The following is a 26,487-nucleotide window of genomic DNA, read 5'->3' on the forward strand; positions in this document are numbered from 1 at the left end:
CTGGAGTTGTGTTGCTGGTGGCTAGGGGACCCGAAGGTTCACCTCGCCTCGCCCTTCCTGTCTAGGCCTCTGGGTTCTTATCCCAAAGTTGAGAGCCTTGGAACCTGGGCCAGAGGATGCAGGCTGAGAGGTCCTGCAGCTGATGCTTCTGGCATCCACTCCAGGGGCAGCTGTTGGCACTGGCTCTCTGGGAGAAGCAGGGTTCTGTGTGCTTTCCTCTCAGAGCAAAAAAGTGGATGCTTGTTTGTGGAACAGACTGGTCTTGACTCCTGAGGCGAACTAAGAGGTAGTTAGCAGGCTGCTAGTTACCGCCAGGCTCAGAAGGCAAGAGGAGCAGCAGGTGGCAGCTGGGTGGGTCAGCCTTGGGGCTGGCTGTGATGGTGGTGGAGTCAAGGGCCCACTTCACCTGCTGTTGTTACGAGAAGTGCCCGGAGGGACCAGTCGACAGTCCAGACCACACTCTGGGGTGTAGTGACGGACTGTGGGGCAAACTAAGAGATGTACAGGTCTCCTGGGGTCTTGTTGTATTAAGAATTGATTCTCCTTAGCATTTTGGAGGGCTCTTAGGAAGGAAAGCAGCCTTTTGTTTCATTGGTTTTGGGAAAGGTTTAAGGAGCGTGTTAAAGATGTGTTCAAATTGGTTGACACTAGTACAACACATCTATAAGGTGTTTTTGTTTTATTTAAAATATATAGATTCTGCCAGGTGTGGTGGTACATGCCTGTAATTCCAGCACTTAGGAGGCTGAGGCAGGAAGATTGCTGTGAGTTCAAGACCAGCCTGAGCTACATAGAGTAATTATAATAATATAATAATATAATAATAATAATAATATGTATTCATATTCATTCACTGGAATTTGCAGAGAAATATGGGGAAGGCCCATGTACCCTTGACTCAGTTTTCCCATGCTAGCATCTTGTATAAACTGTCCTGTGGTGTCATAATGGAAGTACATGCACAAAACAAAGCAGAGCAGAGGTTGCCTTAATAAGCCAGTGTTTCACTGTACTCCAGGGTTGATCCTAGAAAATTGGGCTTCACTGGTCCCTGTGTCAGTCCACAGCCTTGGCTGACCATTGGATGCTGACTTTGGTGGAGTCCAGTGGGCACATCCAGATGCCCCCAGTTTAACATGCACACATTTCTGTGCTCCTGATGTGAGGGGGTCCTTGAATTGGTAGTTTAAATTTTTTTTTTATCAATACATGTTTGCAGTGTATAATATTTACATTCATGTTAGAGAGTAGGTAGATGTGCTTAACATATCTTAATTCTTTTTTATCTTCTTTCTGGTAGTTTAAATTCTTAATAGGTTCTTCAGTTCTTGCTTTTTTTTTTTTGAGTCATGGTCTTGCTGTGTAGTTCAGGTTGACCTCGAACTCACAGCGATCCTTCTACCTCAGCCTCTCAAGTGCTGGGACTACAGGTATGTGAGACCTGTACTGTATTATACATAAGGGACTGATCCTCATCAGGGGATAATAGTTTCCCTCTTGTGAGTTTGAGTTATCCCCTTACTTTCAGTTAGTCTTCTGTGAGGCAGAAAGGTGAGTTAGCCAGACCAGTGATTGTCAGGGGGGTCCGTAAATGCTGTAAGTAAGGTTTATCTGAGAACAGAATTGTATTTTGAATTTCACTGATACCTCCCAACTGGGTTTATTTATGCACACCTGTAATCCCATCACTTGGGGAGGCTGAGACAGGAGGATCAGAAGTTCAAGCTCAGCCTGGGCAATGTTACTGACTTAGCAAGACCCTGTTAGGCTGGAGAAGTAGCTGAGTTGGAAGTCCTTACTTATCTCCCCCCATGACCAACTTCTTATGAAAATGTCCATATGTATATAACTGTTCAAAGAATGAACATTCTCTATCTTTTACTTAGATTCATAGATGTTACGTTTTGTGTTATATGTACTGTGATTGGAAGTAATCCCCCAGTACTCCCTGGCACTTGAGCTGGACATATAGCACTCGAGCTTGCTTTTCTTCAGTATAGCCCTCACGAAGCTGTAGCACCACCCTAAGAGGATTGACTCCACCTTTTAGCCTGCATCCAGACAGCCCCAGTTGTTTTTATGACTAGTTTTTGAATCATAGTCCAACCCCATTTTTTAAAGAAACTTGACTTTTGGAAGAGTTAAGCCAGTTGTTTTGCAAAATGTCCACATTCTCGATTTAGTTTCCCCAGGTTTCCTATGAACTGGAAATGGAGTGAGGTGGCCTCTTGGATCCAGGTTGGAGTACTTGGTAGGGGCTCTTCCCTGGCTGTGTCAGGTATTCCCGTTGGGCATCAGCTCCAACTGTCTGCTCCCCACCCACACCTGGTCACAGCAATGACTGCTGTGGGTGTCCTTCAGAGGCCATCACTGTGTGCCACAGTGGTAGTGGTCTCCAGGGGCATTTCTGTCCCACATCCTTTAACTGAGGGCTCAGTGTGCATTTGCTGCCCCTTGCCTGGGGAAGTCGTTGTTGCAGAATAGTGGCATTTGCCTGTCTTCATCAGCCAGCATTGTTCCGTAGTTTCCTTTCCCACCTTCTCCTGCCCTTTCTTGTCCTTTCTTTCTGGGTGTTGCTGTAGATGTAAGCAGTTTTATTTACTCAGTGTTATTTCTACTACTTACACTTGGTATTATTATGTAATCAAATTGGAGGGAAGTAGGCAGTGGGGGCCTTGGACATGACCCCGGTGGGTCCCAGCGGAGTCTGAGGCCTCTTACGTGATCCCACGAGTTCCTGAGTACCACCTTGTCTTGTGCTTACTGGGGATGTGTTTGGACACCAGCATCCAGATTCTAAGTGTACTTGATGCTTCTGAGGTGTTACTGCTTCTAGACAGAGTCAAGAAATACATTTCTTCAAGAAAATCCTGGTTCCTAATAATTAATGGTATATTTGCACAGTCATTTCAGAATTGCAGTAATGTTGTTTACTACCTCACTTGCACATGGATGGGAGTGCTCCTTGCCCTTAGAATGTGTGTATGGTAAGGAGATTTACAGTTCAAGCCCTGTGTCTAGAAGTAACAGAAGTGATTCTTTCCTCGGTGTGGTTAGGAATTTGTTAGGTAACTTGGTTCAAGTTTCTGTTTAAATTCAATCATAGGGTGTGCTTTTTCCTAATTTAATTTTTTAGTATATAAACCATTTACATAATTCAGAAGTCAAAACTGTATGAAGAAGCATTTATTTGAAAAGCAGTTTTAAAAAGCTCAGGGTACTTAACCTGGATGTGGACCAACTGCCTTGTCCTCAAGTGCTGCTGTGCAGTTTGCGGTACCTGCATTTGTGTTTTTTTCCTTAGGGCAAAGCAGAGCATGGCACATTCTTGGGTTAAAGCAGAAAAGAGAGGCAGTTAGTATATACATGGAGATGAGGCAGTACTCTACAGGGTGGCAACCCACTGCAGCCAACCTGGGGGTCTCCCCTGCTGCCTTGCTCCTCGACCCTCTTGATGTGAAGCAGTGTGTTCTTGGGTGTGTTTGGCAGAGCAGCAGGGTCGGCAAGCACCTGAGAACTCATGGGAAATGTGGTGCCTCGGGTGCCATGCCACACGACTGGAGACTGATGCAGCTCAGGTTTGAAGATGCTGCCTTAATGGAACCAGAACCTTAGACAAAAGCTCCTCCTAGCTTCAGGCCAGCACTCTGCTTTGAGGCCCCAGAAGTCTGTTAGTTAAAATCTTTCATGCTCAACTCACAGTTCCTATGTAAACAACAGGTTCTGAGGAGCCCTGTTGAGAAAGCTGATTTGATCTAGATCATTTTTTTCCTTTCTGAAGTTTTTAGCAAATCAATCAAAGGAGACTTCCTTTTAGTCTCAAGACTAAACTTTTGGTTGGTAACCTTGTATATTCTTTGGGGGACAGGCGTGGTTTGGTCACAATGCCTCCCAGTGCCAGGGGGCCAGGCCTCTGGGTAAAGTCTGTGGAGCATCTTCTGTACTCCCAGCCTCGTGCTGATGGAGACATGGGAGGACAGTCCACAATACCCAGGCCTGCCTGCACTGAGAAGGCAGCAGCCACACAGGGAGCCCTGGGCACTCAGCACACCCTCCCTGCTTTGGGTGGACAGGTACTGGAGGGCCTGCTGAACTAGGCCCTGGGGTGTGCGGGACCCTTTTGTGCTCTTTGGGGCACAGTGTATTCTGGAAGAAGAGCAGAATTGGCCCTCTCCAGTGGCAGAGCTCACCATTTTCCCTTCTGTGGTAGGAGGGAGGTGCAAGAATATGCAATTCTCGTCTAGACCAAGAATAGGAGCAAAAGGAAGGGAGGGAGAGACCTGTGAGCCTTGTGACCCATGTTCCATCCTTAGAAGCTGGCTGAGTGCAGTAGGCCTGACAGCGTACTACTGGCTTCTTGGCTGTGGGCAGCTGGGGCACTTGGTCCCTGTCCTTCCATGGTGCTGAGCAACTCGCCTCAGGACCACTCAGGGCTCTAAGGGGCCCTGGTGCACCACCTCCCACCTTCATCCTCTCACAGTTTGTCTTCTATTTTTTTAACAAGCTGCCTTCCTTCTTAGCTACAGACAGAGATTCTGATGCTTGTATGATGCTCAATTTCCTTATTTGGTGCTTGCTTCTCTTTGTAGTTTTTGATCTGATTTCAGTGACCTTGACACGACTTCCCAGTTTGGATTGTTTTCCTTACCTGTCTGTAGACAGAGAAAAGATCACCAGTTGTGTTTTTTTTTATACCAGTGTAATGCTACTCTTTGAAGAAAAACTCTTAAAATTTATTAGAACCAACTAACTTTTAATTAAAACGTTTAATGACTGTGAGAAGTGATGGTTCCCCTGTGCCTCATAGAACCCAGTAGTGTCTCTCCCAACTCCTCTGTTGTTACTTCCTTACAAAGCATTTCAGATCTTATCATCCTTAGAGAATTTTAGTAAAGATATTCTGCATACCTGTGTGTGCACCTGTGTAATGAACAATATGTCTTTGTGCTCATTCATAAAAGTATTGAGTTTTCCTCCTCCTTAAAGAGGTACCTTTCGTAGCCTTGGCCCATTAAAATGCAAGTCTGGTACAGAGAATAGAAACACAAAGAAGTTTCACATATAGGCCAGAGGACTCTTTGTACTCTTCCTAGTATCTCCTTGTTTTAATAGATATAGCTAGATAACAGAATTAAGTCTTGGTGATAAAGCACGTAAATTGGTGAAAAAGTAACCTAGATGAAGTGAACTAACTCGTTTTATAAAAGATGACTTTGGCTATTTATTGTATGCTGTCTGAGACACTATCTACTGCATTAAGCATGTCGTGTAACGACAGCTTTGAGACTGATGTCACTGTGTCCTCTATCCAGAGGAAAGAGCAAGCCCTGGCCTCAAATCCATGTTTTTCTTGTTATAAATCTCATTCCTCTTTCTTTGAATGCTTTTGTCTCTCTTATCCTACAAGCAGTAATGTTAATTTACAGTCAAGTTGAACTGTTCAACAGATGGTACCTGTTCAGGCATTTAAAAAAAGTTACACTATGAGCGATATTGAACAGCAAAATTTTTTGAAGAATTAGGTCTTTTGTTTTAGGTAGAAATAGAATGTGTTTTGGATTAATTCATTCTAACTTAATACTATCACTGGGAATTTATAAAATATGAAATTTCTCCCTTGCATTCTTATCTGTAAACAGGAGGGTTAAAACTGGTTAGCTCTTTACCTCAAACATTTTATTTTTTTTTAAATTGAAAAGCTTCACTTTATTTATTTATTTAGTACCAGGAATCAAACTCAAGACCTTGCACTTGCCAGGCAGGCGTGCACCACTGATCATCCCTGGCCCTTTACTTTATTTATGGGTGACAGCAATTGGAATTCAGAGTGGTGATAGACCTGCCCAGAGTTTCATAGCTCTTTGCCAGAGTAGTATCCCAATCTTGTTTTTCTGCACCGTGGTGTCTGCCAGTTCACCTCAGGAACACCATGGAAGTGTTTGTATTTGAGTTTTAGAGTAGTAGTACCAAACAGGTTGTGAGACTGACTGTATTGTAAGTATTAGGTAGTCATATCTTCGATGAATTATCTTTAATTAATTGTGGACCCTGGAGGAAGGATATGATAGGGTGTTGGTTAAATTTAATTGAGTCATTTTGAGAACCACTTAGTGGATTACAAAGGCGTGCCTCTGGGAGTGTCTGAGTGGTTTATGGAGGTGTGACTTTGGATATTAAATATGGTTCCTTGCCCTGTCCTCTCTGCCACTGTTCCCCTGCTCTATTTCACAGCTGGCATGAACTAAGCAGCTTTTTCCCACCATACCCTTCCACCATGATGTTTCTGCCTTGGTGCCAGTTGACCATGAATCCCCTGAAACCAGGAGCCAGATTAAATCTCTCCTCCTTTAAGTGTGGGTGTCAGGAAAGCTGATAGAAAGATAAATGACACTGGTTGCTTTATTGAAGAAAATTACAGTTAACGTAATTTTGTAGAGAAGACTCTGGTGAGATCACTTTTCATATGCATTTTTGGTAATCAGATATCAAATTTGGAAATGCTAACATAAATAATAGTAAGAGATAGTCTTATTTACTTTTACACTTGAATTTCATCTTTAGAAAAGAATGAGTACATTTTGGGGTCTTGTTCTTAGAATTGTCACTTAGCTAATAATGTTTTAGCCTTTTTCTCATTACTATGAACATAAATTTGAGCTCATAAATACTTTTTAATGTGAATTTATAGTTCGTGAATCTCATAGAAAACTGGCCTTTTTAATAGTCCTATCCTGCCTCTTATACTATTGTATCTCTTGTTAGGCTAGGGCCTTGGATTACCCAGGATGAAGCTTCGGTTTCCTTATCTGTAAAGTGGGTTAATAATTCCCACCTCATAGCCTTGTGTCAGGATAGAAAGTACCAGCACATTAACTTTTACACAGTAAATACAAGTTTCCTTGCTCTGATTTTTAAGCATTGTTTTTGTTCAGTGCTCTGTTTTCAAGGCTCTGATGCTTTCCTCTGCCACTCTTCCTCATGGGCCACCCCCCAAGTGGCCTCCTCCTCTAGAGGTCCTCCTTCTCAGGAGTTGGCTTCCTCAGCCTCTTTGTGGTCACAGCCATTGCAACCACTTTTGTCTCACCCTGTGAGCCACTGCCACTTTATTTTTAGAGAACAGTTTCTATATGTTGATTCCATGTGTTTGTTATATTGTAGTAGATTGCAAACTCTTTGTGGGAGCGAACCCTTTTAGAAAAATTCGACGCTCATGACAGAGCCCTTCGCTCATATGAATGGGGCCCAGCTTATATTTGCTTTATCTGAAAAGGGCCCTGGGATTTAGGGCAGTTTAAAATGAATTTCCAAGGCCCGCGGATTTAGCCCAGTGGCAACGCCTCCCATGCAAGCGCAAGGTCCTGAGTTCCATCTCCGGTACCCCCCCCCCCCCCCAAAAGAAAGAGTTTCCAAAAGGGTTTTGGGCATTGACAAAAAGATGTGCATAGTGTCCCCTTTTAAAGATTAGAGGCAGCCTTTATTTTAATATGTACATGCTAGTATATTTTTAATCACATTACATAGTAATCATAGCATTTCTTTACTACTTTGTGAGATAGTTTTAAATATTGAAAAGGAAAAGAAAGAACATCATATTCATTCTTAGAAAATATGACAACACTAATTGGTTTGGTCAGATGCAGTTTTGGTTCATTAGAACTGGAAATGACAAGTAAACCATGGTTTTGTTTTTAATGGTATTAATGAAGTTGCACTAATTTGTTCATTTAAACAATTACTAAACGCTTGCACCTCTCAGAACATACTTTTCTGAGTCTCTAGGTAGAATAGAAAGATTAATTATGCGCTAGAAGGAGCTATTCTTGACCTCTAGGTTAAAAGAGAGAAAACTTGCTATGAAACGATGCCATGAAATGTTAACAAGCACCCTTGGTGCAGGTTGCACGTCCACACTTTTTTAGTTTAATTCCATAACTTTGAGTCAAGATCATGCCTTCTAAGTAAAGTAAATAGGTGAATAAAAAAATTACCCAACTGATTTGGTACAACCCAAATGTTACTTTTTGAAGATTATGATACTGTCCTTTTATCATCCCACTCCAAACCATCTTTTTATATTTGAGAAGACATAAAGCAAAATTGGCATGGAGGAAGAGGTGCATGGGATGACATCTGAAGGAGTCCCATCCCATGGAGGCACAGGACACAATTACTTTCTTCAGAAACACATGTGACATACAGACCAGGGATGCTCTCTAGAGCCACGGGTCCTGGATTCTTTTTCCTAGGGCTGATGTCATGTACAACGCTTCAGAGTCCTAGAAGAAAAGTGGGTGTTGAACATAAACTATTGTTTAGGCACAGCAAGCATAGAACTCTTCTCCCCTACTTCCCAGTTGCAGCTGCCTCCCTACCTCAGTGTTGCCCCTACCTGCTCCTGTGCCTGATCTCACCAGTCTCCTCTGGATGTGCAGCTGGTGATGCTGTGAAACAAATTGAGATCACACCCTTTCGTTAGTGGCTTACCTAGTTCAGAGTCAATCTGTCCAGTGGCTCACGCCCTCCTTGATGGGTCCAGCCCATTCCTTCTCAGACCTCTGCTCCTACTTCTCTTGCATACTCACTCCAACCACACTGCCCTGCTTGCTCTTTCTCCTACCTGTAACCCTGCCCCACCTGAAGGCCTGCCACTTGCTACTTGCTCTCTGTGTCTAGAATCCTTTTCCTCACCATTGTATAGCCTGCTTCCTCCCTTTATACCTTGACACAAGGAATGGCACCTTCCTACTCCTAATGCCCTACCCTGCTCTGTGTCCCCTGTGCCTGTGGCAGAGTATAACTGCCTCACGGCTCATTTATTATATTTGATGTGTATCCCTTGCTTCACATCCCCCCTCCCCACCCTATATTCCCTGCTCTCTGAGAATATGAACTCATGATAACAGGGATCTTGGTTTTCTTCAGTGATGTGTTCTCCTGAGTGACAGTCCAGTGCCTGGCCCATAGTAGGTGATGCATGAGCCTTTATTGAATGAATGACCAGAGTCTATACTGGAAGGCAGATGAGAAACCTATAGTGTCCCCTCCTCCTTTAATTAATAATAATAATTATTATTGTTATTATTACTGTGGTACTGGAGATAGAGCCCAGGGCCTTTGCACTGAGCTACATCCACAGTCCTTTTTTATTTCGAGGCAGGGTCTCACTAAGTCACAAAGTAGCCCAGGCTGGGCTTGAACTTTTGATTCTCCTCCCTGAGCCTCTCAGAGTGCTGGGATTACAGGTGTGTACCACCACATCCAGTTCCCTTTCTCTTTTTATACACGAAGAACCTAAAGCTTAAAGAAGTTACCTGTGGTTGGGGTGTGAAACTTTGACAGTGGAACTTTGTGCTAGTCTTAACTTTGTATGATGAGGCATTCTTTGAGATACAGTAAAATGGTGAGGCAGTACAGAGGGAAAGAAAATGTTTCCATATCCTTAGCCCATTCCATTGAAACACTTTCCCTTTAAAGATGGAAAACCTCTTCAAAAACTTCTTGCTCCCCGTCCCCAGATTTAATTCTAATAACTCTTTTCCAGTTCAAATTCTCTTCATAGGATCTGAATATAAACTCAATCTAAACTAAACAGCCCATATATATGATAAAGGAGAAATTCCTAGTTTAAGCTGTCTGTGTCCATTGAACATTTGTGGTAGAAACACACAATCTTAAAAGTTTGTGTGACAATGAAATTGTTTTAGAATAAAAGCTTTAATTGCTTAATTAAGGAGCTGCTTTCCTGTTAGCATCATATACAGAGATAAGGAAAGTAGGAAATGTCTAGCAAGAAATCATTGGGTTCTAATTATTCTGACGTTTTGTACTAACTTTATGAATAAGAGGGTTGACTTCAGTGTGATTGATCTAAAACACGACCAGGGAGCTAGCTAGGTCTGAGATTTTACCTTCCACATCTACAGTATTGTAGATGTGCTCTGGATCCATGAATGACCTATAAGTAGTACAGGAATATGCTAGGAAAAGACACTAGAGAGCCTGTAGGAGTGGAGGTGGAGGGAGGAGAAACTGAGAAACTGACAAGAGACTGGAGAGAGACAGACACTGGTATTGACTACTGCACTGGCATTGTTGGTGGACGAGGTCACATTCTCTCCTTTGTCTTGATTCTGTTCGCTAGTAGACATGACATAACCCAGACTATATTATGGCTATAATCTTGTCCCAAAGGTTTAATTCACTCTTATACATGTACAGCTATCCCTTTGAGCCTTGGCTATTGTACGAAGTCAAGTTTGTCTTGGAGGTTTTCAGTGGTCTTTAGAATCATTACGGTTATTGAAATTGAAATGACGGTGGGCTGAACTGAGAAAGTCATTTCTCTTGGCTTCTGTCTGTGACCAGTGCTGAGTGATCACTGGTGCTGACACCAGTGCTGGCTGGCTGGACACTGGCCTCTGAACACAGGCAGCTCCTGTCCAGTAGCTGGTGGTTATCATGGTGTCCTGGGGGCCTTTTCTCTGAGCACAGGAACCCCAGCCATTTCTCCTGTGCCCTTGCTTCTTTCGTGTCTGGACATTCTCATAAACTTCTCCCTTATACACTGGTGCTGTGTCAGCATAGTGGACAGGTGTGGAAGAAGTCACTTCTCCAGAATAGCTGTGTACTTGTCTTTGGACCAAGTTTGGAAGTACCTTCATATGTATAATCCTCACTAGTTTTTGTGGTTTTTGTATGTCTAACCTTTTTTAAAAATTGAAATATAGTGTGCATATAGAAAAGCATACAAAAAAAAAAAAGAAAAGCATACAAATGATAAACTCAGTAAATTTCCAAAAACTGAATATACCTCTCCTGTGAACCAACAGGAGGCTCAGGAACCAGGACATTTCCAGCAGCTGTGAATGCTCTGGTGTCTCAGAGGTGGCACTGTCCCGATTTCTAACACAACAGACTGTTTCTATAGTGTTTGTACTGGATGTAAATGGGACCATGTGGGCTTTTTGGTCTGGCTTCTTTCACTTACCATGTGTTCATGAGGTCCATTCGTACTGTGGCACATAGGGATAGTTGGTTGGTTTTGTTTCTTTTAGTGTCCTGCTAGCTTCAGAGTGAGTAAATACATCTCTGCTGTTGAGTGTCGAGCTGCTCATGTAGCCAGTGCTGAATTGAATTGTTGCAGATATAATAGGGATTCTTAGCTAGTGTGAAGAGTTCTTTAGTGGGTAAGAGATACCGAAGTGCAGGTTATTAGGGTGTCATGGTTTGTGTCTAGATTCCCCCCAAAGCCTCAGGTGGTCATAGGTGGGGGTTTTCAGAGATGGCTGGATCATGGGTGTGTGATTATTAAATTGGTCCACTGTTTGGTTTGGCATAACTTTGGGCATGGATAATGGGAAGACCCACCCTGAGTGTGCGTGGTACCCTCCCTAAGGATGAGTAGCCTGGGTAGAATATAGAGGGCTGCTGTGGTCACTGCTTGTTGCTTGCTGCTTCACTGTTTACTGCCATGAACTGTTTCTCTGCCGCACTGTCCTGCCTTGGAGCCAGCCAGCTATGGATTGAAACCTCTACAAACTGTGAACTACAATAAACTTTTCCTCCTTTAACTGTGGGTGTTCAGTATTTTGTCTCAGCAACGAGAAGAGTAACTAAGACATAGGGAAAACCCGACTTTTTTTCTCGTGTTTTGCACAGGATTAGTTACTTTTTCCTTGGCTTAATTTTGTTAGTTTACCTGCAAGAGTCCCGAGAGAGCAGGTTGTGTTGCTGACTCATAGCAGGAGATGGAGTGTTCCTTTGGGATCTTATGCTCCCCACCACGGTGGCTGACTCCCAGAACCTCCCCACCATTTCGGGTATGGAGCGGAGTGCACAGTGCTTTCTGTGGTTCTAGTTTGGTCCCATCTGTACGCTACTGTGGCTGCTGCTGCTGCTTGCCCTGTATGTGAGGCTGGTGCTCTTGTGTCCCGACCCTGCACTTGCAGGGTGTCCTCTCTTCCCCTGTGTGTGATGAGGTTTGGGGCAGAGCAGAGATGGGGAGATACAACCACACAGATAAAATTCCCAGCAAGCGCAGTTCTGGCCCAGCCCCACCCTGCCTACAACACCCTGCTGCTGTCTCCACTGGTAAATTACCAAGGTCCGGCTCCTTCCTGTCTCTGTGATGGTCCATGAAAACAGAGTCCTGTGACATTGTGACATCTCTGAAAGTGGCAGTATTGGCAACAGCTGTATGGTCGAGGGAATCTATAGGTATGTGGTATTTCCTCATGGTGAATCACCTCTGGTGACTGCTACTTTTGTGAACAGTCAAGGGAAGGTGTTCAGACAAGAGTGAGCAGATGCCTCCTTTGTAGCAGTTTCTCTCTTAAGGTACCCCGGGAACTCCTCTCCTACTTCCTGAAGATGCTGGATTCTCCCTCCCTGAAGCTGCAGCTGAGGAAGACTCCCTGGCCATTTATTCCTCCTTAAGTTATTTATTTGGAGCGTGACTGACTGAACAGGTGTTTTTGTTCAAAAGAGCAAGGATGCATAGGCCCTGAGCTAGAGCACTGTGTGGAACTGCAGAACACAGCAGCTTTGTCTCTGGCCTCTGACAGTGGGTGTGCAGGGCTGGGTCAGCACTGGAGCAGTGTTGCTCACATGTCTCCAGCAGCCTTTCCCATCTTCTCTCTTGCCCTCTGTAGCCCAGCACAGCCACTTTCTCGATGGCGTGGCTGGCTGGCTCAGCCATGTCTGTCTGTGTCTGGGAAAGTGGTGTGTGGCGATGGCGTGCTTCCTGGGCTGGGCTTCGGTGTGAGAGTAGCACTCAGTCAGCCGGCGACACACGGTGAGATGGGGTAAACGCAAAGACCAGAGACCCTTCTCCACAGTGTGCCAAATCTCTGTGACCATCAGTCCTCCTTATGTTCCTCAGCATTCTTACTTGTCCACAGTGGGAGGCGGGGAAGAATGCACATTGCTGTATCTTTACTATGGTGTCAGGGTACCCAAAGGAGGGCTGTGGGGATTGTGGCTGGGAGCTGGTATGGGGACTTTGTGCCTGCCTGTGTGAGGCGCAACCAACCCTTCTTGTTGTTGCCCTGTCCCCGCCTCCAGTCCCACAGGGTTTGAAGGTTAGCCCCATGCCCTGGGTGAGTGCTCTCCACTGCACACCTCTGCTCCTCCAAAGGCAACTGGTCAGCTCCATCTATTTGCATGGTAAGAAAATCAAAGTCTGTCATGCCCCATCCAACCTCCCAAACCAAGCTCACTGCAGCCACAGGGGTGAATTCTGTGATTTATAAATTATAGGTTAGTAAAGCTGTTGAAACAAAAATTGAAGCAGCTGTGAAATAACATATTCTAGGGAGAAAATACAAAGAATCAGATGCAAAAATATTTTTTGACATAGAATACGTGAGTGATCCAAGAGCCCAACATGATTTTCCATGCAGACCCAAAGATTGCAGTAGCTGAAAGTGCCATTGTCTTGTGGGTGTGTACCCGTTTTGTACAGCCCAGTGCCACCAAAGGCACGCTGTGGACATGGCCGCGCCCTTCACCTGGAGCTGGAGAAACAGTCTGGGCCAAACCATCAGGGTGAATTTGATTTGAATCAGATTCTGTGAGGATTGCTCTGTCTGAGATGCATTTCTTGGCAGCTCCTATACAGGTTTTCAAAGAATGTTTAGAAAAAGATTCCATAGTATGATTGATTCCACAGGATCTATCTGTCCATATAATGTCCGTGTATATATTATATAATGTAAGTTTATATATTTACATTATGGTTTCAGATATTTAATGTATATCCATGGTTAATATATAAGCACTTTTTTAGTTCTTACATTGGACTTTGGGAGTCTTCTCTTGGATTGGCACTTGCTTTTATAATATCTGAGGAAGATCAAAACACCACTTAACAAGTACTGAAGTCTCTAAAATTTGTTCCTTATTATACCCCTGAGATTGTATAATTTTCCCCCTGGGTAATTAGGGATGTCAGTCTTGAGTGAGATTAACTACTGAGGGATCTTACCTTGAACACCAAGCCCCTGCTGGGTTAATTCCTTACTTCCTCCCTCCTCTTGAACCAAAGGGACATATATTTCCTTTTGCTTTGGGTTTTGAGGTTTTCTTTTTAGGGGTTGTGAACCTTAGAAAATGTCAGTTGTTAAACTCAGTATTTTCCCCACTTTGTATCTGAGTTTTGTTACTGAAAAACTCAGTTCTGTGAGCAGAAGCTGCAGTGCTCCTGTGTGTTGCTTTTGGCCAGGGTGCAGTACGTAGTGCAGGACAGCTGTGGGATGGGGTGTACCTTGTGCCCGTTGCTGAGGGACCCTGACCTGAGGCTGCAGCTTGTGCCAAGCCTGGCAGGAAAGAAGTCTTTATTGGTATTAGACAGTTTTGTTTTCTCTGTACCTCAGTTGGTTGGGCTTGAGAGGATGAATGGAGTCCTGTTGACCTGGGTTTTCTTGCCTCTTTCTGTTTGCTGTGTGATTCCTTATCCGGCCCTTGTCACAGTCTTCTTTCTGTGTAATCTGCCTCCTCACGCTCCAGGGTAGCTTGCTGCCCTTGTCCCTGTGCTTCATGCCTCCTGTCCCTGTTGGCCACCTGTCTCCCTCCCTCGCTGTCCGTCTCCCCAGGGGTCCTGTGTGCTCTCACATGTCTGTGCCCTCAGTGGGATATGCGGACTGAGGGGCCCCCCAGGCCAGTGGAGGGGCAGTGGCCAGGCTTTTCGCGGGCTGTCAGGAAGGGTGACGCAGCCCCTTCTTAGCCTTCTGCTTCTGAGTAATGGCAGACGGTAGATTTGGAGTCCCCATTGCTGGTTGCAGGAAGACAGTTGGGCAGGTTCCAGCAGTTTAACATCCTCTGTGCTCCTAGATTCAAGTTACTGGTTGGCCCTTTAGTGTCTTTGCCATGCACGTTTACTTGGAAATGTAGTTAATTGGTTTAAATTGGGGTCTCTCTAAACCAGTATGTACAAGTGGAGGAGGAGATGCCATTTGAGAGACCATATGTGTGCACCAGTGTAGCAATGGGTTTGCTTTCTCTGTACAGTGACCCCCCTACCTTGTCCCATTTCCTTAGTACGGGTAGTTGGTGTTGTTCTGTTTTTCTTACAGCTATGTTCTCTTCCTTGCTCTCAGTGAGAGTGAGAGTTCCAGTTTTAATACAGCTCCGAACTGGGTTTCTCTCATGTTTTTGACTCATCAACAAGAAGGTGTATATGATGGAACACATTTAGGGTAGCAGGTACTGTCAAGGGTATTGAGATGAATAAGACTGAGTACCTATGTTCAAAGAGCTTCTTTTTTTGTACAGATGGTAAACTAAGAATTAAGCTAGGCATGGTGACACATACTGGTAATCCCAGCACTTGAGAGGCTGAGGGATGAGGATTGCTGGAAGTTAAAGGCCAGCCTGAATATATAACAAGCCCCCCACCCTACACACAACCCAAACAAACTAAGAATTATAGGGGATACTCGTAATCCTAGCATTCTGGGAGGCCAAGCAGGAAGATCACAAGTTGAAGCCCAGCCTGAGCAATTTAAGCACTTAGCAAGACCCTTTGTGGTTGTAGGTTAGCACAGATGTCCTGGGCTCAGTCCCCAGTACTGTAGAGAGGGGCAGTGAGTGCTGTGGAAGGCACTGAGATCCTGAACACATGCTCTCATTGCCTTTCTGGGTTCTTCTGGGGCCTGAGACTTGTAGCTTGCATGGCTGTGGCACTATTGGAGTGAGGCTCAGTGTGGAGAGGGATGGATTTTTATGAATTTCCCTGCATCCAGCTGTACAGTACTTTCCCAAAGAAGATCACTTCGAGGGCTGGAACTGAGTCTATTGGTTTACTTTGAGCAGAACTCCCCTGGGGCTCTGTTAGGTTAGTGTGTGCACCAAGTGCTGTGCAGGTGGTGGCCCGTGGAACCAGGTCCCTCAGGAGCTGGGCACGTGCTGGGATTTCTCTAGGGACTTTGCAGTTTTGGGTTCTGTGTTCCTTTGGCTTTCTCCTTTCACATGATTGGGTATATTTCTAAGCAGTATTGGCAGGGAGAGACACATTATGTGACTTTCTGGTTGTGTGGAGAAAGAAGGTGGTGAGGTTTGTTGGTTGAAGGTGTCACTGGTGCCAGGCGGTAGGACGGAATGATTCACGTGGATCTAAGGAGCGGCGAGAAGTTTTGGCATGGGCCCCATGTTCATGCCAGCTCATACCTTCCACAAGGACCAAGTGGAACATGCTGCTACAGAGTGGACCCAGACATCGGAACTTGGTCACCTGGTGTTTGGTAAGTTGAAAGTGTTTATCAGGACTCAACACTGCGATACTCCTTTCGGGGTTACTCAAGTCTATGGAGCTCCATCAGTGTCTCTGGAGTAACTTCAGTGGAGAGCAGCTTTGGCATTCAGATGAGGACAAGGTCTGTCATGTGTGGTGGCCCCCAGAGGGCCTTCTGGGGGGTCCTCTAGGCTTGCAGGACACAAGCCAAATGGCCCTCAGTCCAGAACGAAGCAGTCATTGGAAAGAAAGAGGGGCCCTCTCTGATGTGCCGGTGACTCAAGAGGAAAGAAGTGTTTGGAAGTCACAGTGGGAGTGTGCACACATTTAAACTAAGGCCTGGTTCCCTGTTGCCAACTTGGCCCGTATGGAAACTTGGTGTCATCCAGGGAGCACTGAGAGCCAGGCCAGAGCTGCAGCCACCTCACTTTAACACCTCAACCTTTGAAAGATTGTCTTCTGAGGAGGATTTTACTACTCTCCTTCCTCCTGGTGATCAGATGAGGGCTCAGGACCTCCTGAGCAGAAGGCCAGAAAACAGAGCAGTTACTGCCACCCAAGGGTTAGCCCGAGGTTACTGAGTGTTTTTGTTGGTTAAGTCTGTCTTCCAGGACTGTTTTGGTTGGACTCCCCCTCCCCCTTATGGCTGTGTGTTCTGGCTTATTTGCATGCATGGCAATTTTCAATGAAAGCAGGTGTTGTGAATTTTACCTTACTAGATACTGGATATTTTTTATTCTTATAATATTCCTGACATTCATTTTGGGATGCAGTTTATTACTGGGAACAGTAATCCTTAAACAAATGATCCTTATGGTCAGGGATTTAACTCAGTGGTTCCGGTGCCTGCCTCGCAAGCGCAAGGTCCTGAGTTCGATCCCCGGTACCAAAAAAAAAAAAAAAGTGATCCTTAAAAAGTTTTTCTTTTTTTAGAGCTAGATCACCAGCATTTAGTCTCTGCTAATTTGGCTCCTCTCTGGGGCCAGAACCTACTGGTGCTCCCCTGAATGCCTGTGGATGTGCATTTCTGGTGTGGTTGGTGGTGGCAGGTGCTGATTTCCATCTCTGGGAGCGCTGGTTCAAATGCACAGAGTCAGGGTTGAGTTCTTTCCCTGACCTCAGGTGGTATCCTTTTGGGCAGGGCTGATGGTACCTGCTGAGTCCTCAAGGAGGATCCTCAGGCCTCTGTGCCTCATGCTCCATCTCTGCAGCTCCCCCACCCCCACCCCCACCCCAGTCCAGGGACAAAGGAAGGCGGACTGTGGAAGTTGCCTGGGAGAAGCTCCTTGCGAACTCAGAGGGCTCACTCCTCTGTCCTAAACTGGTACTTACTTGGTTTTTCCAAATTAGTAAAATATAGTACACGCCGATTGTAGAAAATTAAAAAGTTAGAGAAAAGTATCTATAATTTAGCGATAATCTTTGGTGGCATTCCTTTTTTCTTCTGGTCGTACATTCATCAAAACATAATGTAGTTATTAAAACATACTGTGTGCTCTTGTGTTGTCCATTGCAAAATGTTGATTTCAAGAACATCCTGTTGTGTTAACCACTGAGCAGTTTAGATTTTGGAAATCTTGGTCTCAAAGTTTCCATATAATCAACATTTTTGGTAGAAGATTCAATTTTGGGCTAATAGGGATGTTTTAAAGTTACTTTGTTGAAGACACTGGTACCAAGGGTATTTTGCCTTCTAGGTAGGGTCTGAACATGACTGTTGGGCATTGATGACCTGAAACTTGAGAAAGATCTAGAAGTTTCTTTTCAGAGCCTAGAGCAAATCAACAGTGATCTGTTTATTTGACTTGACTCTTGTAAGATCCTCCATATCATAGGCCATCATATGCTTTTTGGTGGGGGTTTTCAGAGTTATGTTTGGGGCCTCTCTGTGGTTTCTTGGCATCAGTAAGCAGTTTCTGCAGGTGAATTATATTCATCCTCCAACAGAATTCAGTGTTAGTCTGAAGCCCTCCTTCAGGCTCCCAGGTGCAGGTGCATGGTGTTATAAGATTCTCTTCTTCATATTATTATCATTATTATTATTATTTTGGTACTGGGGATCAAACTCAGGACCTTGTGCTTGCCAGGCAGGTGCGGCACCATTGAGCTAAATCCCTGGCTTTGTCATATTATTTTTAATTTCCATCTGAGTGATAAGTCACATTATACTGCTCAGCAAGGGACAGATTTTGTAGAGGGCTTTCTCGTGACCTTGTGTGTAGGAGTTTTGTCTTACCCATGGACAGAATAGATGGAAGCATGTTCTGGCTTCAGAGCCTTTACACTTGGGTGTGGAGTCTCAGAAGGAATTAATTCAGTAGTAGAAGTAGAGTATGTCTTTTAGTCTGAAATGTGTTCAAAACAGTGTTTTTTCTTGAGCAAGCTACCATGAGTGTATGATTTCTATTGTGGTTATATGGATTTTTGTGATATCCTATTGGGTTTTTATTCTGGAAGTGATTGATCTGCAGAGGCTGGTTAATTTAAAGAACACATCCTTCCTTTCTTTTGACCAGATCTTGTAACCTTAATTTTGTTTGGACTCTGTGCTGCATAGTTCTCTTCATTTTTGTTTATGCAGATAGTTGGTGAATTTAAGTGGTGTAACTTTGAATGAAAGAATTAAATGTGATTAATATGCTGCTTTTAACTTGATTCATACTGAATAATATGCTTAGATGTAATGGATTTTGCAAAGTAAAAAGTGATCTCATTTTTCTACCACTTTGTAGTCATATAAAGATGGTAGTTGACTAAAACAAACTTATAAACTGGCTTTAAGAAATGGATATTCAAAATTATTTTTTATTTTTGTTTTTTCATTACTGGGGATTGAACCCAGGGCCTTCGCACTGAGCTACATCCCTAGTTCTTTTTTAAAATTTTGAGACAGGCTCTCAATAAGGAATTAAGTTGCCCAGGCCAGGTTTGAATTTGCCCCCTGCCCCTTAAAGGGCTGGACTTACAGGAGCTATTTTTAAAGTGTATATTTAGTTGTGCATTTTGGTGCAGAAATCTTTTAGATATATCTGTATCTCATTTTATGAGCCATCCTTCCGATTAGCAAAGATAGAGTATAGAACTTTATCCTGTGAAGAAGGTGAGTCCGGTGGAAAAACAGTTCGCTCAGAGCCTTCCAGGTCCTCTTGGGCTGCAGTTGGCTCACCTGCAGTTAGCCTGTCTCTCTTCACGTGGTTCCTACTGTGAATGGAACAAGAGAGTATTTAGGTAAGGACAGTTTAAACAGCATTGTAAGGAGATGTTGGGGAACAAACAACAAAGTGCTGATGATCATCCACACCCGTGTGCCCAGATGGTGAAGTGGGAGGCTTGTCATCTGACCACTCACACAGCCAGTGCTGCTGTGAACACTGCCACAGTGCAGATGTTTGCCCTCCCCTCCTCTCACAGCTAGGGGAGGCCACTGAATCCCATCCCCTAGGCAGATCCCAGGCCAGACAAAGACTTTGCTGTGAGAGTTTGCTAGCTGGTCAGCATCCAGAATGCTAATCGGCATCAGCTGCATGAAACCCCGGGGGCGGAGGCTAGCAGCTGCCTGGCCATTGGAGAAAAGGAGGGGGAGCCTTCCCTTTCTTCCCTTTGGAAAGGGTTCTCTCAGCTCCCCAGCCAGCCCCTCTCCATTTGCATTTCTTGAGCACAGCCCTGTGAAGGGCACAGTAGTTGGGGTCCGGAGGACACATGGCCTGTGTCGGCTTCATCCACAGTTTTGCCAGCTCAGCTTTCTTTTCATCTGTGGGATTTGGTGGCAGTGTTTTTAAATTTCAGTTTTAGCCAATTCCAAGTCTGTCTGCTGTTGTTTCTTCGGCTAAATGAGTTGTTTGTTTTGGTCGTGGTAAGGTGGTATGTGTGTATGAATTAAGTGTTGCAATGAGCCCACCAAACTTGTTTTTAATGGATGACTAAAGGAGACTAGATAGAACTCAGAAGTTGGTTCACTGTTACTCTAAAGACAACATAAAATACTGTGTAATAAGCATTAGTCATTAATGGGAATTCTAGTTGTAGTTGGCTCGAAGTAGTTGGCAAATTCTATATTTGTGCTTTTTCTTCAAGGGTGGGCATTCATAATTAGACAGTAAAGGACAATTAATGGTGCTAAGTGCCTTTAGAAGATGTGTAACAATCATCTGTTTAAAATCAGAAAGCAAGAAGAAATGTTTAAAACATCTATAAACTTCATCCTAAAATTTTTGAGAGAATTGCATTTCCCCTCAGTATTTTAGGGGTTTCAGTTTTAAATGCTTCAGGATTTGACTGCTTACTACCTTGGAAATATTTTGATGAGTGACGTTGATCTGATCCCTGTATTTCTAGATGATACTCAGATGCTTCAGTCATATTAGAAAAGCTGTAGTCAGACTTGATTCTCTTTAAGCTGCTCTGTGTTTCACTGATTCTAAGATGCAGCCAGGTCTGAAGATGGTACAGTGGGAGTCTTGGACTGAATGTTGTGCCATGGTTACTTTATATAAGGTAAATCATGTCTTTATCTAGAGGCGCTTTAGAGCCAGTGAAATGCAGTGCATGATGATTATCTGTTGACTGTATTTATCAATGTGCATAGTTCGTGCCTTTCATATCAGAGGACAGTACAGAATGTAAGTCTTCAGGAACCTCAGAATGTGTAGTATTTATCATTGTGCATAGTTCATGCTTTTCCTAACAGAGGACAGTACAGAATGTAAGTCTTCAGGAACCTCAGAATGTGTACTTGATTTTTAATTGGTGGGCTATGAAAACATAGTGCCTGTAGAAGCTCTTGACTCTCCCTAGAATGGTGAAGTTAGGCCCTAGAAGACATTGGTTAAAGAAAAAGATACATCAGAACTAGTCAGAATGTGTCCTGATCCTGAAGGGTTATTCAGGACGCTTCCAGGAGAATCTCAGATAGCATTGACTTTCTGTTTCACCAGCCTGTTGGTGGAGCTGGCTGGGAATGGTGACCCTGGGACTAGTTTAGCCAGAAGGGGAAGTGGAGGGAGGCAGGTAAAAAAGGACAGTTGACTTTCCTTATCCGTGTGACCATCTGTTTCCTTCCTTGCCCTCACCGTATCTCAAAACCTGCTTCTCCTAAGCATACCTTGCTTTAATAACCAGGAGGTTAGGGAAAGAGCCAAGTCTGGAATATATTGCTCAGTGGTACTGGTCAATGAGGTTTTATCCTGATTCCTGCTGGGCTCCCCTGAATGCAGCCTCTTCCTGGGTGGGGGCCTTCTGTGAGTACCACATTGTGGTCAGTCATGTGCTTGGCACAACTTTGCTGGCCTTATTAAGTGGATCAGACTATTTGTATTGACAGTGTTTTCTAGAACATTCTTTCCTAGTAAATAGCAGCTGAAGTAGTATTATCAGTTACCTTATTGGGTCCCAGTTGAGCACACTGTGGCCCAGAGAAGTGGGGTGAATGGCCCAAGGTCACAGCTAGTGAGGAGCCAGGAGCCAGTTGGGCGTTGGCCTGTGGCCTCCTCTTCCCTGTTTCCTCTCTGTTCCTCTCACACAGTCTCTGGTCACATCCCACAGAATGAGTTCCTGAGGATGGAGTGAGTGTAGATCCATATATTTCCCCTGCATGGGGAACTTCCCATTCTTTTCTCATTATATATATGTGTGTGGAGAAAAATAAAGTCTGGCACATCACTTAAAAACTGTGTGTTTTCTTCTTTTTTCTTAAGGATGAAGAGGAAGAAATCAAACTGGAGATAAATATGCTGAAGAAATATTCTCATCATAGAAATATTGCAACGTACTATGGTGCTTTCATTAAAAAGAGCCCTCCAGGACACGATGACCAGCTCTGGGTAGGCGGTGTTCCTGTGTGTGCCGGCCTTCCTCTGTGGTTGTGTTCATAAGGGCATTAACCACTGTGCGTGGGGCAGGAGAGAAGTGACAAAGGGCAGTGGCTGGAAGATTCCAAAGGCTTTCTCAGCTGCTTTCTGTTGTTGAAGATACTCTAAATGTTTATTGTGAGGTTGATTTCACATTGCAAGCAAAAAGTTAGCTTCATGTTTCAGAAATAAAATGGCATCCTCTACAAGGAATGTGAGCAAATAGCAAAGAAAATAAGTGCCTGATAGTAATGAAGTAAAACCTTTATGGGAACCACATAATATGAAAGCTTAATAAATTTCAGCCTTTTTTTTTTTACAAAAAAAAATCATCTGAAATGAGAGACAAAGTATTGTCATTCACTTATTAATAAAATTAATGATTCTAGTTAAAAACAGTGCATGCCAGGGAAATTTCCTGAATTGAACTTGGTGCCCTGTCTCTTGTGAACCCATTTGTATTCAAGACGATGGCCTTGAGAGACTGGCAGATCTGTGGCTGTCCTGCTAGACAGGCTCGAGGCATTGTGCTTATGAAACTGGGAGATAAGAGTGATGTTTTTCCTAATGATTCTTTTAAACTCCATTATAGAAAAGATTGTAAAATTAAGAAAATAGAAGGAAGAATTATCCTTATTTCCATTGCCTGAATCCAATCAGTGTTTAAATTGTAGAAAATTCAATTCAGTTCATTTTCTAGGTAATTTACACATACAGTTGTGATTGTATTTTTCAAACACATAGATATTATAAATTTGCAGTTGGTAAAAATTACATAACAGCTTAAAACCACATTTCCCTTTAGAATTAAACCCAGTTAATATGAAGTAGTTTGAAAGAGGCCATCTTCAAGGTAGCATGAGAAAGGCTGTTGGGGAGTATGGATTCCGATTTCTGGTCATCAGGCAGTGCTGAAGGACAGTAGCTCACTATGCCCAAGTGCTCAGGAGAAACGAGTGAGTGGGTGGTCAGAGCCACCATACAGGCCTGCCGTGGAATGCCGCGTACTCACAGCTCCTGGACCATGCGTGCCAGGAGTGGGTGCTCATGGGTTCGCCTGCCTGGGGTTCGGGCCATAGGGCCAGGTGGCACTTCCTGCTTCTCTCATGTGTGTAATTGCCATGTGTGCTGTGTGTCCTGTAGCTTGTTATGGAGTTCTGTGGTGCAGGGTCCATCACGGACCTCGTGAAGAACACCAAAGGGAACACGCTCAAGGAGGACTGGATCGCCTACATCTCCAGAGAGATCCTGAGGGTGAGGAAAGCAGGGCCCACAGCCTCACCCTGGCCTCAGACCCCAAGTCTGCCTGTATATTACTCTATAACAGATCATTCTGTCTTTCATAGCCTAGGGCTCTGTGTAACTAGTGAGCTTTGGTGGTTTAAGCTGCATCATGATTTGGTCTGGGAGATCCCTAAAGGAGGTAGACTTAAAAATACAGTCAGACCTCTGCATCTGTGGGTCAGAAGTATTGGGAAAAAATTGCTCCTGTACTGACGTGTGGACCTTTTTCTTGTCCCTAAACAACACAGCATAACAACTGTTTATGTGCCATTCACATTGTGTTAGGTGTTATGAGTAGTCTAGAAATGATTGAAAGTATAGGGAAATACAGGTTATGTGCTAGCCGTGTACCATTTTATGGAAAGGACTCGAACAACCTCTGATTCTGGTCTACAAAGGACATTCAGAGAATCCTGGAAACAAACCCCTTCAATATCTAGAGACAACTGTTTGTATTTCCCTGAATTTGGTTTCCAGGCCATTGTGAAATACCCAGTGCCAACTTTGCTTTAGAGTTTAAAGGGAGACCAGGGTGAAGGGATAGAGAAAGATCTCAAACTGTTGCTTTTCCAAGAATAAACCGTGCACATGCTTACAAAGCACTGCTTAGGGTACCTGATGCTGGTTTTCCGAATCCTCTTGTGGACTTTGGCATTAGCTGTTAGAATCTGTTGCAGTATTTTATGAAGAAATGTTCTGCTGTTCAGTATTATTTACAGCCAATTGAAGAGCTGGCTAATGATCTTAGAGCAAGTTTCTGAATTGCTATTTTAGTTGCCATTAGATGGTTGCTTTGAGTAGCAAAGCCATCCTGACAGCCTGAGTGGTGTCTCTTAAGATTTTATATTTGTGTTTTTTTCTCTCTTTCTTTCTTTTTTCTTTTTGGTGTTTTGAGACAGGATCTTGCTATGTAGCCCAGGCTGGCCTTGAACTATGTGGTTCGGGCTTGCTTCAGATTCACGGTCCTCTTCCTGCCTCAGCTTCCCGAGTGCTGGGATTATAGGCATGCGCCACCACACCAGCTCCTAGGATTTTCTATTTGAAAGTTATGTGTGAGTTACTAATGGCCTCCCTCTTTTCCTTCCATCATAAGTTTTTCTTTCTACCTCATCCTTGAATTACTTGAATATATTTTATTTACTAACTCTATTTTAAAAATACGACTTAGGGAGTTAAGCTGGAATCAAGTTTGCTTTTCCTGCAAGTAAAATAAAAGTAATATTTGTAACATTTTATTTTTTAGTTACAGGTAAAGCCACCTACTTTTTATATTTAAGATTTATAGAGGACTGCAGGCTTAAAAAACCGCCATTTAGAATTCCTAGAGAAATGTTTTATTTCTTTTTATTTAAATATCTTACAGTGCCCTTCCCTTGTAAGCCTATGAGGCAGGGAGCAGAGTGGTGGGAGCACCTCTATTTACAATTTCATGCAGGGTCTTGCCCACCAGGATGATTGCAGGAACCAGAGCCTGCGAGGGAGAGCCTACTCGTCCTGTCCAGCTGTGCCTGCTCTAGAGGGATTCTGGAAGTGACAGGCAGAACAGAGTGGGGTTAGCGGGTCAACTGGCCATGAGGCTTACCTGTCCTTCGTGAGTCCAGCCCTTATTGTTGATTCTGCACCCTGTGTGGATCAGCTCTCAGGACTTATTTCCTGACATGTGTTACAGATCCCAAATTGAGGAAATTACAGTTGCTAGGTGAAGAAGAGAGTAGAGTATGTGAATCATGTGACGTGTCATGTTTGCACACAGCTATCTCTCAGGTTTTCACACACATCCACATACCTTTCTTGTGTAGAATTCCAACATGAGATTTCGTAACTGCAAGTTAGCTTTGGCACAGCGTCCTCAGGGTCAAGTGTTCTGCTGCCTGCTGAAATGCGTGGCGTGGCTTTGTACACTCAGATGAGCGTTGTCTGCCATCATGCCTGCTAAGTGTGTTTAACTATCTCCCACCGCCAGTCTCAGGCAGCATTGAAGCGAAGTGTTGGTTATTTGCAGCCCCTAACCAGCTCCAATGTGGTAGGCAAAGGACAGCAGGCAGACAGCCTATTGAGATGCCGCAACTCTTGTCTCCACGGTGGGCATCTACAACAGGAGGTTCTGTCATGTCTGTTTCATGCACAGTGGGAGTTTTTCCAGGGCCATGGTTTAAATGAACAAGAGCTACCAGATGTGTGTCCCAACGAGAGTGAGGGTATTATCTGCTAGTTGGTGTGTGTATGAACATAGCAGTGACCATGAGTCAGTTTTGTAGAGAGAGCCAGCTGTGAGCGGAGGTGTGAGTATGCAGGCTGTAGAGATCAGTGGAAGGTGATCCCAGGGCCAGCCTGCTGAGATCTCGGGACCATGAGGCTCACCAACAAAAGCAGTGTTTTCCTCCCAGCCCGCTGTCCCCTCCCAAGGTGTGCAGCCGTTTTCTCGTTGTGGTGGAAACCAGTATTTCATATCGAGTGTGGGAACTTGGGGCTTTCCATAACCAGTATTGAGGGTCAGCCTTTGACCATCCTTTTGCTCTCTGTCCTCAGGTGAGACAGTTGCAGGACATGTGTCCTGCTTGCTCTGGATGGGTGGTTACAAGCATGCACACTGGGCCCCTCTGCTGAGGGGAAGCAATCGTGACCTGCACTGTGGCAGGGGAGTAGCTGCTTGCTCCCAGGCAGTGCATGTGGGAGAAAGGCTCCTGTTCCGGGTAATCCTAGCTCAGATTAGCATTGCTGCAGCACTGGGAGACAGTGTCTGCAACTCTCCTGCACAGAAGCAGCTGTCCCTAAGCACGGTAGACAGGGAAACAGGCATGATTTCATGCATCTGTTGCTGGCAGCAGACAAGAGCCCCAAAGCCCTGTCAGTGTAAGATGACAGGGGTACTTCAGTTGGTTGCTAAGATAACCCTGTGAAAGTGTAAGAAGGAGATTTGTACAAGTTGGAGGACAGAAACGAATGGAAGTAATGGAAGCAGGAATCTGAGAATTAGGGACGCTTCATTTTCCTTCCTCCTTTTGCTGATGGGTGTCACACCATGCCAAATGCAGGCGGCACTTGGGTATCCATGTGTGTGGCTTTTCCCAGTCAGTGCTGTGTTTACCACATTTGCACATCCTGTGTTAGGAAGAGTAAACAATCATC

General features: G+C 44.3%; 1 protein-coding gene across 41 annotated transcripts in view; it reads left to right on the forward strand.

The window, feature by feature from the left end:
- Positions 1-26,487, forward strand: part of Map4k4 (mitogen-activated protein kinase kinase kinase kinase 4) — a 163,572-nt gene that overhangs the window by 74,458 nt on the left and 62,627 nt on the right. For 40 of the 41 annotated variants that reach the window (XM_087203791.1, XM_087203734.1, XM_087203737.1 and 37 more), the window contains exons 4-5: positions 21,922-22,047; positions 23,218-23,328. In XM_087203791.1, the coding sequence (XP_087059917.1) occupies positions 21,922-22,047; positions 23,218-23,328 (237 nt within the window). Of the gene's footprint in view, positions 1-13,062; positions 13,165-21,921; positions 22,048-23,217; positions 23,329-26,487 lie in introns of all 41 variants that reach the window. The other variant, XM_087203786.1, reaches the window with a different exon arrangement.

The sequence above is a fragment of the Heterocephalus glaber genome, unplaced genomic scaffold, assembly GCF_053883595.1.
Source record: "Heterocephalus glaber isolate CG9 unplaced genomic scaffold, H.glaber_assembly_v1.0 deba00000470, whole genome shotgun sequence".
NCBI classification, from domain to species: Eukaryota; Metazoa; Chordata; class Mammalia; order Rodentia; family Bathyergidae; genus Heterocephalus; species Heterocephalus glaber.